The sequence below is a fragment of the Papaver somniferum genome, chromosome 10 (assembly GCF_003573695.1).
Source record: "Papaver somniferum cultivar HN1 chromosome 10, ASM357369v1, whole genome shotgun sequence".
In the NCBI taxonomy this organism is placed as follows: Eukaryota; Viridiplantae; Streptophyta; class Magnoliopsida; order Ranunculales; family Papaveraceae; genus Papaver; species Papaver somniferum.
This window is the reverse complement of record NC_039367.1, coordinates 151538555-151552115: the sequence shown is the minus strand read 5'-3', so window position 1 is coordinate 151552115 and position 13561 is coordinate 151538555. Positions and strand designations below refer to the sequence as shown.

Below are 13561 nucleotides of genomic sequence, written 5' to 3'. Positions count from 1 at the left end.
ACACCTGCAGGCTTTTCAGGTATTACAGAATCCAACCTCCCAACATTCCTCCACCCATTGCCAGTGCCGAGGATGTAAACCACAACCTCTACAGAATCAAGGTCTCCCAATAACTTATACAATTGAACAACTTTATACTCATTAGTTAAAGGGACGTAACCAAATCCGCTCGACCAGTAAATATAGTTATCATCACAATCCCTCTTAATTTTTTGAAGCATGACATATTCTCTGGTCACAGGGTTACAAATACAACAAGCATTATCTCGCCATCCAGACAGACTAAACCATTGATCGAACCAATAACCTCATAATAAGGATATAATAATGTAAATGGAGGGGTGAAACTGATCTTTCTGATACAGTCAATAGGTGTCTCATCATTGTTCTCATTATATTCAAAATAGTGAAGTTGTTGATTAATATGAGATTTAACAAGAAAACTCAACTTACCAGCAGAATCATCAGGGTGATTTAGATGAATTAGATGCAATTCAGAAAAGGATGGATAATGAGAAACAAGATATCTCCAGGGTTTACATACCAATTTACACTCTATTACGGATTCGGTGGGTAACCTAGTTAAAATCTCTAGTATGATCTCTGTTGGAAGATTGCTCAACTTCCCCATGAGAATTCTTGCTGCGAATCACAGAATCGCATAAAAATAATAAGTGACAGAGATGATTTCTTAGGGTTAGAAGAAGAACACGGTGAGGGATGCTGGAGAAAGCATGCGTTTGTTTGTTCACGGCAAAGATATGCAGATTAATTGTGTGCGAACAACTTAATAGAGATCCACTAATGGGCCAATTGCGAGTAGACAACTTCGTATTTCTACGGGCCTTGGCCCATTCTTAACTTCTGTTCGCAATAGCAGCACCACCAGAAATAGAGTAGATTTTCTTCCTTCCACATGCAATAAGTTGAGTCGAAATTTTTGCCATTCATTTGAGAAGGGAAGAATAAGAAGAGAGTAGAGTGGACCATTAAGTTTATACCCATAGACTACATGCAAAATCAGAAGCGGGATTTGCTTGCCTTTCTGACGTACGACCACTGAAAACCCAAAATACAGCTATAGATAAAAGTTTTACATTCCATATAAATATCCAACTCCTTTAAAACCGAGCCAAAACTAGAGGTCATAGCTTCTATAGCCACTTTTATAATGACATGAGATAACTGGATATGAAGGATGCACCACTCCACGGATTTGAGAAAAAATTACAGCTTCTGCCTGCTCCAAATCCCTGGTCCTCGTTGAGATTCCCATGTTTGCCAGGCATTTTCCTGCACAATTCTGTAAAGTTAGACCCATGGCTGCAACATTAGCACTTCAGGAAAGTAACAGTCAGTTTGAGCTAGTTATGTGGAGGTGGAATTTACATGCATGGGAGAGCGTTGAAATCCCAAGAATGCCTACTTGAAATCCCATTTTCAGCTGTTGATAAACCTATCCAAGTTGAAACAATGGCTGATATGAAAAAACTAGACCCCCTGATCTCCATGATTACATTTATCATAATCTGCTAGTCTATTTGATAGAGAAACTAAAGCTATGTATCGAGAAATCTGACTATTCCTACTATGCCGAGGAACTAAAACTTTGTATGGAGGGAAAAAAAAAAGATATCATAACGATAACAGAAATGGGAACTAGTGAGGCAAGCATATTTGAGCTCACATAGTTCCATAGATGCGACATTCCTAGTGTCGACTACTACAGGTTAGGCATTGTTTCCAGATCACACCAATCTCCAACTTGCCAATCTTTGTCTTAGGTACTGATATCCCATAGAATTTGGTGATACCCTCTAAAGGTGAAAACAAAGGGAAATCTTGTGTTAAACAATGATGTAACTTGGATCTAACTGAGCCTGTATGAAAAAACTGATACAAGTGCGGGAAATAGGAATGATATGCACGGATAACTTCAATTGTAAAACTCATCCAGTCATAAGAAAATGGCGGAATCTTTGCTGCTGACAGTTACTGCATACTTGGTACTAGTGTGTCAGGTACCTAACCAGAAATGGTCTTTCCAACGGATAAGGAAACATAGCACTATTTAAAGACTAACAATGAGCTAGATTGCATTTAACCACAGAGCTGAAACGCAAATGATGACAGCTATCACACAGAAGTCTGCCTACTTGGCTGTAATGTTCTTAAGGAATTTACTAACGAATGATGACGGACTTTAGTGTTGTTTCCTATTCAGACTTCCAATTCTATGACATGAAAGTGACCGCATCTTAGCCTAACTTGCCAGGGTACAAAATTCGATTCCCGAATCATCTGTAAAGAAGTAAGAAACAAATAGACTCCTTCATACTGCTGGTAAAGCTCTCACTTACCACCATTTCGCTCTGATACACCTATTCGACTTCAATATATGTATAAGATGAAACAAGTTTGCTGAAGTACGCATCAGGTTATCCAATTGCAATTAGATCAGGTGGGGAACAAATTGCACATCAACAAATCAATATAGCTTATTTAAAAAAAAAAAAAAAACTCACAGTAAAGATTACCGGGTATCCAGGGATTTCATCCTGCAAGCTGCTATATCTTTGAATCACGGCTTCCTGTCTCCTCAGCTAGCTCCATTATTTCTATATCTTTTTCTCCCAATTCTTTCAACGAAACCAAGGTGTTCTGGTGAGTGTATATTGCCTTAAATGCAGTAAAATCCACAACCTTTTTCGAGGTTGAAGCTTTTGGGTCATAAATACCCAGAGACTTATCATCATAAGATAAAACACCACCATTTTTGGTGATGGTTAAAGGTTTTCTTTCAAGTGAACTGAACTCTTTACTCCAAGTCAATGGATCATCTTCCACCTGCTCTTTCATGTCAAGAATAACGTTCTTTTTCAGTAACCAAATGTTAAAACATATGCATCCGGTGATTGCACTGCGCTCTCTGCTAGCATAATACAAAACCCCACTCAAATCCCCAACAAAGTAACTATACCAAACATTTGCCTCTTCTGGTGAAGGAGGTAGTAAAACATGTTTACGAAACTTTTCATCAGTCAAGTCAAAAACAAAAAGCTTTCCTTCTTCTGTAAGCAAATGCAGGTTAAATGCTTCTTTCCAATAAAGAGCTCCACTTGTAAACACACCTGCAACTTTTTCTAGTATGACTGAATCCAACCTCGCAACAATTCTCCACCCATTGCCACTGCCAAGAGTATAAACTGCAACCTCCGTGACATTAAGTTTTTCCTTTAAAGGATACAATTCAACAACTTTATACTCATTAGTTAAAGGAAGGTAACCAAATCCTCCCGCCCGATACCGATCATCACAATCCCTCCTAATTTTTGGAAGCATGACATATTCTCTAGTCACAGGGTTACAAATACAATGAGCATCATCTCCCCATCCATAAAGACAGACTAAACCATTAATTGAACCCAGAATCTTATAAAAAGAACATTCAAATGGGGGATTTATGTTGATCCTTCTAGTATAGTGAACAGGTGTCTCATCATCATTATACTCTAAATAGTGAACTTGGTGCATCTTAGATTCAACAAGAAAACTTAACTTACCAGATTCAGCAGCAGAATGATTAAGATGCGTTAGATGCAATTGAGAGAAGGATGGATGATGAGAAACAAGACTTCTCCAGGGATTGCAAACCAATTTACAATCTAACACTGATTCAGTCGGTAACCTAGTTAAAATCTCTAGTAACATCTCTGCAGGGAGATTTCTCCACTTCCCCATTAAAATTCTTTCAGCAAATCACAGTTGATGAATTAAGGGTTGGATTCTCAGGGGCTAGAAGAAGATTGAGAGGGAAGATGGAGATCTGGAAATGAATGAATTGGGGATTTAGGTTTTGCAGACAACAAGAGAGAGAGAAGTGAAAACCAATTTTTGTTTCTCACTAAACTAATTTGGGAATAGTTTTAACGGGTTTTACTTTTACCGCATAGCCGCCGTAACTAGTGAAAAAAAAAAGTGAAGTCCGGGTAAAGCAAGCTAGTTGATGATTGTATTGCATTTTTTTGCTTTTTGTTTTTTATAACAAAACTAGTGACAAAACTCCGAGGTGAACAAATTAGTGATAAGAAAAAACCGGTCATATTATTTTTAACAAATAAAAACCGTTTCAAACAAAACTGGGACAAAAACCCCAATTCAAATAAAAATTTTAAAATTTAGTTTTTATTTGATTTCTAAATTCCAAAACTGACCTTCCGTATATAAAAACATTTTTCAAAGGAAAGTTTGTTTGAAACGAAACAGTAAAAACAATATTTGTTCTCTCTGAATCCAAACAAATCAGATACTAGTCTAATTACGATTCTTCTTTCCTAGTTTTCTTCTTTTTTTTCAGTTCCGTATCTCGTTTAAATTCAAAGATTCGTCATCGTCTTCTCCCAATTTCAATTCAAATATTCAGAGAGCAATTTTAGGTTTGATTGAAGAACCGGAAGAGAAGCTACAAGTTTTGAGATATGTTTATTCGAGATACGTAGAAGAATCAAATTCAGTTGTTTATTCGAAAAGAGAAGATAAACATAGTTGTTTTATTCGAGATCTGGTTGCAATTCAGTTTAGCTGAAATCATATTTCCGCTTTTCAAGTTGAAATTGAATCTCGAATTGAAGAATCCAGCTGAACAATCAATCAACTTCGTGTTGATCATCTTCGTCTTCGTATTAATCTTCGTCTTCAATGAATCAATCAACTTTTCAGGTATTCAATTCTCTTTTTTGTGTTGATTTTTGATTTTGTTTGTGTGAATTTGCTAGTCACTCTTGTCGAATAAACTGAATTCATGTTCGCATATGATTTTTTATGTTTGTGTTGATGTTCTTATAAAGGATTCCATCTCTTTGGAACTGTTTTTCAAAAAAAAAAATTGTTGTTGATATTCACATCTGGTGAAACTGTTTTTGGTTTCATCATTTTGTTCTGTAGATTATGGATTCTGTTCTCGCACTTGTATGTCACAAAGAAGATTGTTTAACTCTTCGTATTGTCCTCCAAGAGTCTTTTGCTAATTTGAAGACTAGTATATGCTCAAGTTGGTGTGAATTCTCTCCTCCTTCTATGGAAATTTTTCACATGGTTGATGATCAGCAAAAGGTCATTCATTCTGATTTTGATCTTCAATGTTTGGCTCTATTTAGTATGTATAATAAAGAAGGGATTATGGAGTTACTCGTAAGTCACAAAGCTGAGAGTTCTGGGTCAATAAGTTCAGGAATTATAGCTTTTGATGACCAGCCACAAAGTTCTGGAATTATACCTTTTGAGAAGCCACGGATTGATTATGATGTTCCAGATAAAATTAAGGAACCGTTGAAGTCTGCTCACTGGTTACATCTTTTTCAAGGAGTTGAACAGCTGTTTCCGGGAGGTGTTGAACAAGTTCGTTGTGATTTACAGAAGTATCATGCAGCAGCTGGTTATGAATACACGGTATATAGGAATGAGAAGTTGAGGATTGGTGCACGTTGTGCTAATAAGAACAAAGAGGATAAATGTGACTGGCATTTATATGTTGTGTCTGTTGATGGTGTTGTAGGAAGTCCTTTTATTATCAAGGAACTAAATAATCAGCATACTTGTGTTGGTGGATTTGTTAACATGCCACGGATATCGAAGAAACTAGTTAGTAGCTTGATTATTGATGAAATTAAACAGGATCCTAATAAGAAAACTAAGCATATTATCGAATCTTTTACGAGAGACTTCGGCTTTGACATTAGTCGTTATTATGCATACGCAGGTAAGAAGCATGCATTGAATACTTCATGGGGAGAGAACGAGAAATCCTTTATGTTCTTGAACTGGTATAAAAACAAGTTGATTGAACCCAATCCTGGTTCTCACGTGGTTTTGGAAGTTGAAGAAGGGACCCATAAATTTCAGAGGATGTTTATCTGTTTTGAAGCTTGTAGTCGTGGATTCAATTTTTGTCGTCCTGTATTATTCGTTGATGCGGCTCACTTGAAAAGCAAGTACCTTGGTCATATGATGGCAGCAACAGGTCTAACCGGAAATGATGGTAAGGTTTTTATCATTTTTTTATGTTGGTTTCATCATTTTTTATGTTTGGTTTTCATCGCATCTTATGTTTCTGTTATGCTTTCTGTTCATGTTACAGAAATCTTCCCTCTTGCTTATGGTGTGGTTTCATCGAAGAATGAAGCGAACTGGAAATGGTTTTTGGATAATTTGAAGAAAGTCCTTTCTCCTTTGCGACCAAAGCTTACTTTTGTGAGTGATCGAGGTATTGGATTGGTAACACAAATTCCTATTGTTTTTCCTGAGGCTTTTCATGGTTGGTGCTACAGGCATATGGAATGCAATATCAATACATGCTTACTAAAGAGCTGCAAAGTTTATAACAAATATGTATTGGGACTGTTTAAGAAATGTGTGTATGCTTCTACTCATAAAGAATTTTTAGAGAATTGGGATAAGTTGAGGAAGGTTCAAAATCAGAAGTTACAAGACTATCTAAGTAGATATCCTCTTGATAAATGGGCAAGTATTTTCTTCAAGGGTCGACGATATGGTAGGTTGTGTTCAAATATTGCTGAGAGTTTCAATGGTTCGGTCGTTGAAGAGAGAGAGAAGCCTATAGCCATCATGGTTGATGAGATCAGGGTGAAGCTAATGGACCAAATGTGTAAACATCTCGAGGACTCTGCTAACTTAATGAAATGGCGTCAAACTCTGTGTCCAGAATATGAATCTATGCTCCACGATAACAAGATGCATGGATGTAACTACCCAGTCACCAAGTCGTCGGAATATGTGTTTGAAGTTCATGCTTCATTAACACAGACTGTCGATTTGAAAAGAACATGTTCTTGCAACCGTTGGCGTATTGACGGTTTCCCGTGTGCCCATGCTGTCCGTTGCATCATGGTGAATGGAGAAGATCCTTACAATTATGTTGAGCACTATTTACAGTAAAGTTCTACCGAGAATCGTATAAACATGCAATCAATCCTGTTCCCACAGTCGAAAAGCCCGTGACAGTGTCGCCGAAATCGATGGTTTTTGGTCCGAATAATGGACCACAACCAGGACGTCCATCGAAGAAGGAGGATTCCTAATACAGGTTCAGTTGCCAATAAGAAGATGAGAACCTGTGGTTCCTGCAAGGTTTTGACCACCCATAATAAACGGACATGCCCTTCTCGTCAGATTTCATGAGAACTTGTAGTCATTTCGACTACTACAATATGTGGTTCCTGCAAGTCATCGAATTTTACTCTTAGTTTCGTTTGCTAGACTACAATATGTGTTTCATTTACTATTTCATTTTTTTTTTAGAAGTTAATATGCTGCAGGTGTTTTCATTTTATATTTTGTCTAAGAATAATTTGTTTGAAAGTTTAAGTTTTTCAGAATTTTTACAGGCCTTTATAGTTTGGTGTAACCGAATCAGGTTTCATCATTTTTTGATGAAACCAGAAAGGGTTTCATCATTTTTTTGATGAAACCAGAAAGGGTTTTATCTTATTTTGGTGGAACCATTGTTTTACTGTCACTTTTTCTTCTATATTTTTTGACAACACAGTAGATGATGTTTTGTCTACTGTTTTGGTGCCGCAAATATATGACACATCATTTATGGATAGTTTTTATAAAAATGAGACATCATATTTTGTAGACATAAGCTTTTAAGGAAATACAACTGAAATAGCACGAAATCGTTTTTTATATAAACTGTAACCATTTCACAAGTACTTTAAACTTCAACTAAAACTTGAATCTGCAAGGAGAACTGTATGTCAAGGAGTATCATCATTACAATAACCATTTCAAAAGTAATTTAAAATTCAACTAAAACTGAATGTTCAATAGGACGGGCACGACATGCGAGTATTATTCTATATTGTCAAGGAGTATCTTCAACGCCAACTTTGGTCTCATATTATGCACCTTTTCTCGTATATCATCTGTAGACATGTTTCCTTTCAAGAGGCTCTTCATGTAATAGCAAACATGCAGGCCACAATCGTTCCTGAAAAACCAAAACAATGTCTCAATTGTTACAAAGTGACTAGCTGAGAGTGTTCTGATATTAGTATCTATATGTAAAGCATTCGGTTACAAGTGATGTAATGATTTCAAGCATATGCATATGTGAACTATAAACTTCCAAACATAACTTACCCTATTTGTTCACAACATGTAGGGTTGTGCAAAGAGTATGTTGTTGGCTGACTTGCCTGCTGATCACAGGGGAGCTTTGCGTCGTGCTGTGCAAATGCTGATACTATACGTTGTTTCATGCTTTCAGCACTTTTTCTGCATTCCTCTCCCGTGGAAGCCAAGGAGTTGTAGTGATAAAATTCCCCGGTTTCAAAATCAAAAGAAAGCAATGTCCAATGGTTTACATCTCCAAGTGATGTCAGCAACGGAACGAACAAAAACCGCACGCTATAATCCATTTTGTCGATGAAGCCTTCTATTACAGCACCACATTTCTTTCCTAATGAGTGACATGTCTGAAACAAAATACCAGATAAAAGCTCCTTAATTAGTTACAGACATGCAAGTTTGATGAAACCAAACTTTGTTCCATCAAAATTAACCATATAAACAACATCATTTTTTGTTTTCCACAACTATTTTTTATGCCAAAAAATTTACATTAAAGAATTTCGGAGTAAACTTACATAGGCAAATGTGCTTAAAACACAGCTCTCTGGTACTTTGGAGAACCATCTTGTTTCAACTCATTTTTTTTATGTTGTTTTGCAGCTTCAAAATGTAGAACTCTATAATGTCTCCTGCGACGTCACCCTCTCTCATCAAATTATCCATCATCTTCCCCGATATATGTAATTGAAGATTTAAATGCTCCCACGCCGTTGACCTGTTAATTTTATTTTTTAAAAAGCTAGTCAATGATGGATAAAAAAAGGAGAAACAATGCATAACTTGGAACAAAATTTTGATGAAACCAGTCTTGGTTACATCAGTTATTTCCCAATTACCTTTCATTGTTCTTTCTGAAAAAAGTGGTCACGAGGGGTTTCTCATTTCTGTTGAGTACTTTCAAGATCTTCAAGTTATCAACTGGTTTCAACTTCACCCCCTGTACTTCCTGCACCTTCTTGTTCTCCTTGCACTTACGAGCTGTAACCTTTCTTCTTTTTTCACACTGGTGTTTAATCCTGCATTCTGATAGGTGGAACCAAATTCCTTCTGTCTTCCCTCATTCTTGTAACCATGTTACTCATCCTTTGCGCAGCACTGAGTTCTCCATGTCCTTTCTCTTGACTGTCACACTGCGACAGTCCTAAATCAAATCCAGGTTGTTCATTCTCTAACTCAAGTAAATCATTCGCCATCTTTACAGCTGGGTAGTAGTATACGCTTCCAACATTTGGCTTTGACGACGAACAACCTTTCTTATTGTATTCGTATTCCATTTTCCTGATAACATCTTCATCAATTACAAATTGAGTTTCGTTTTCTTCTTGTTCAATAATTTGCTTCGACGAAGAAGCTTTGCTCATTTCAGATTCCACCCGCTCTGCCACCTTGATATCCTCAACGGTATTTGGAGTCAACTCAGTACCCTGTCCTTCTTGTTCATCATTGGTGACTGGCATCGACGAAGAAGCTTTGCTCATTTCAGATTCCACCCGCTCTGCCACCTTGATATCCTCAACGGTATTTGGAGTCAACTCGGTATCATCTCCTTCTTGTTCATCATTGGTGACTGTCATCAATGAAGAATCTTTGCTCATTTCAGATTCAACCTGCTCTGCCACCTTGATGTCCTCGATAGTATTCGGATTTAACTCAGTACCATCTCCTTCTTGTTCTTCCTCGGTGACTGGCTTCGATGAAGTAGCTTTCTCCATTTCAGATTCAACCCGCTCGTCCACCTTGATATCCTCGATATTATTTGGAGTCAACTCAGTACCATCTCCTTCTTGTTCATCATCGGTGACTATCTTCGACGAAGAAGATATGACCTGCTCTTGTTCAGATTCTTGTTTAGATTCTTGTTCAGATTCTTGTTGATTTATCATGTTAACATCCCTTGTTATCACCTGCAATATTAAGATACCTAAGTTATTTTATTTTTCATCTTCCTGTGTCAAAACCTAATGCTGTAAAAATCAAAAACTTCTGAAAGAATAAAAAGAACTGGCCATTTCATCAAACAAACATTAACTTGAAATGATGAAACCAAATCTGGTTCCATCAAAAGAATGATGGAACCAAATATGGTTTCATCAAAAAAATGATGAAATGTATAAGAAAATTGTAATATATGCGAGTAATTCAATTGTTACTAAGAAAAATCAAATCTATCTTTGTACCAGTTGTTGTTCCCTGTCCTCGACATCATATTTTTCCAGCAGTGATTCTTCTTCTTCAGAAAGAACATATGTAGCATTGGTCCTAAGCTTTTCAATCAATGCTCGCGCAAATTGGTATTTGGCTTTGAAGGAGTTAGCTTCACTGCTAGCACCAACATTTTCTTCATCTTGCACTTTAACCGGCACTTCATTTTCTTCATCTGGCACAACAATTTCCACTTCATCTACGGGATCAGCCAAGCGCATTTCTGATTCGTCATACTGAAGCAAGAATGATCCCTTTCGGTGAACAATATTCTCCTGCAGTACACAAGAAAAATTGGTTTCAGCTAAAAATTTTGATGAATCCAAAACTGGTTTCATCAAAAAAGAAAATCTGAACAAGAAAATATTTACCAAAATTCGTTTAAAATAAAACAGAAGACATACCAAGCATAGCATTTTTAATGGTAACAAGTAATGGTAACAACTCATAACAATAATCTGATAAAACCCTCGAAGATTTCGAATATTGTCTAACAATAATATCAAATAAAACCCTCGAAGTTATCTAAGAAACAAAAATTCATCTAGAATTTTTGATGAAACTAAAATTGGTTCCATCAGAAAAGTAAATCTTCTAAGTAAATATTTACCTTAGACCAAAGTTCTGTTTTTTCTTCAAGATTCTCGAAGTTAGACAATACTTGTTGACAGATGTTGCTAAGGTTCAATCTAGCAAACCTCGGATACTTTTCTACCCCATGCTTTCTTTGTGCGATCTTTGTCATCTCTGCCAACCAATATTGCAAAAAAAAAAAAAACAACCAATATTCAAATTAATCATCAAAAACAAGTCGGTTATTATTCAACAACCAATATTGAAAAAAAAAATACTTAACTTATGAAAAAAAAAGAACAAATCTTAACTTACCAGAGGGTATATTACACAACCAACAACATTTTCTACGTCTGTTCTGTTTGTCATTATCGAATCACGTACATAGTCATGGAAGACTTCCGGCCAGCAGACCTTGTTCATATCAAACACCATATACAAGTACTTTCTTGCGAGAGTCCGCCCACATTTGTTAGGGACAAATACTGAAACCAACAGAAACATTACGAAAAACTTGACAAAGTCATCCGCTCTGGTTTCATCATTTGCGGCTTCCAGCATACGCTTTTCAATATCGGTTTTTTTCGTCTTTTTATTTCCAGCAAAAAAATTATCCACAAAGACGTTAACCTTTTTAACCAGATCTTCATCGATGTCGTCTGCTTCTACATAATTCACCATTTGGAAACCAAAAGTCACAGAAAAATGTTCTGGAATTGTCCGCAAAGTCATTTTCCTTGATCTTGCTAATTTGAAACAATACGGGAGCTTACCATCAAGTCTGTTTTCAATTGTACTTAAAAACATTATTACTTCTGTCTTTTTGATGAGCTCATCTTTGTTCATTACGCCATCATAGAACGGCTCAAAGAAACGCCAGAAAGGACATGATTTAAGAGCTTTCAAATGGAGTTGCTTGTTTTTTATCAACGCCTTAATTTTCACTGCTAGCTCGCAAAAATGATGCAATGAGCACCTGTATGGTTCCTTATCTCTTTTTTTACCTATTGTGAAACCAAAATTAAACCATAAGAGAATAATAAATAATAATGATGAAACCATAAGACATACACTTGTAATGATGAAACCATAAGCACGAACAAAGTGATGAAACCATAAGCATAATTGAAACTTGTATGAAACCATAAGATTACGTAACATAGCGCCAATCTCCACAGTTTGAATTCAAATCAACAGCCAATAACAACTCTAGAAGTAAACCAATAACTAAAAACGATGAAACCAATTTTGGGTTTCATTAAGAAACAGAAAATGATATTTGGTTTCATCGCAAATCTGTTACATCATTCTTGCATACCTAAACCTAACAAATGAAAAGTGATGAAACCAAAAATGGTTTCATCAAAAAGACCATATTATTATGATGTAACAGATTAACAATTGGTGGAACCAATTTACCAATTGGTTTTGTAAAATGATGAAACCCAGAATGGTTTCATAAAAAAAAAAAACAGATTATACTTTGGTTTCATCAAATAAACAACAAATGAAATATGGTTTCATCAAATAGAAAAAAAAATATCTGGTTGCATCAAATATACAAACAATTGAAATATGTTTTCATTTGGTTACATAAAACAAACTGAAATCTAAACCTAAACCAAAGAAACGATGTAACCAAATGAAAATAGAACCTAACCTAAGAAATGAAACCTAAAAGCAAACAGAAAACCAACCCAGAAATCAAATGAAACCTAATAATCTTTTGAATTCAAACTCGAAATCAACTTGAAAGCAAATTCGATTTCTTACCTTTAGGAGATGGTTTCGCTATTTTCTTTAGCTTTTCATCTTTATTTTTCGCCTGTTGATTTTGTTTCTTCGCCATTTGTGGTTGAAAAATTAGGTCAGATTTTGTAGCAGTGGTTGAAGTACGCAACCATAGAATAAGAGAAGAAGGTAAAATCGAGAAGATGATGACGAATACAGATTGATTTTGAACGATTTTGGCTTAGGGATGAGCAGATTGATTTTGAACGAATACAGGAGCGGATTGATTTTTTAACGAATACAGATTGATTTTGAACGAATACAGGAGCGGAGGTTTTAAGAAATTTTGTCCATTACGCAGGTTGTAAAGTAATAAATTAGTGGGTCGTTTTCTTTCTCAGTTTCTTTTGGGTTGAATTAGGGGAGGGTAGTTTAGACAGTTTATGATATTTGGGGTTGTTGTATCACTTTTGTTTGGATGGGTTTTTTATACATTTCTTTGCTTTTTTTTATAAAGGAAAGAAAACCATTTGTTTATTTTGCTCATACAATATGGATTCAACAAACATGAGAAATGAATGGACAAATCAATAAATTTGTTGGTTTGTTGAGTCCGGCTTAACATTAGGCGTTCGTTTAATGTACAAATGGGCGGCTAAAGTAAAAACGCCAGCGTTTGTGGAAAAAGCGATGGCGTTCAAGGAAAAACGCTGGTGTTTTAACTCCAGACGCGCGGTTTTTCCATCATACGCTAGCGTTTGATCAACAACTTCCAACGACTACTTTCCAATCTCGCCATCCAACGACTCTTATTCCTTTCTTTTCCCTATAAATTCAGGTCATTCCCAAACTTAAAACTCACACCTTCTTCATCTCTACTTCAAAATTTCACAATTTCATA

At 36.0% G+C, this 13561-nt stretch overlaps 1 protein-coding gene across 3 annotated transcripts; it reads right to left on the bottom strand.

Annotated features, from left to right (window-relative positions):
• Nucleotides 1-930: 930 nt before the first annotated feature.
• LOC113317573 (F-box protein At3g07870-like) lies at nucleotides 931-3891 on the bottom strand. Of its 3 annotated transcripts, XR_003343666.1 has the most exons (3): nucleotides 2538-3891; nucleotides 1390-1456; nucleotides 983-1293 (listed from the first exon to the last, which is right to left on the bottom strand). XR_003343666.1 is itself a non-coding variant. In XM_026565737.1 (2 exons), exon 1 carries the CDS (start codon nucleotides 3739-3741, stop codon nucleotides 2569-2571), a length of 1173 nt encoding a protein of 390 aa, XP_026421522.1. In that variant the 5' UTR covers nucleotides 3742-3891; the 3' UTR covers nucleotides 931-1293; nucleotides 2538-2568. The 3 variants fall into 3 exon arrangements, 2 of the variants coding, with proteins under 2 accessions (XP_026421522.1, XP_026421523.1); XM_026565737.1 differs by lacking the exon at nucleotides 1390-1456 and having other exon boundaries at nucleotides 931-1293; XM_026565738.1 differs by lacking the exon at nucleotides 1390-1456 and having other exon boundaries at nucleotides 2526-3891.
• Nucleotides 3892-13561: the final 9670 nt, after the last annotated feature.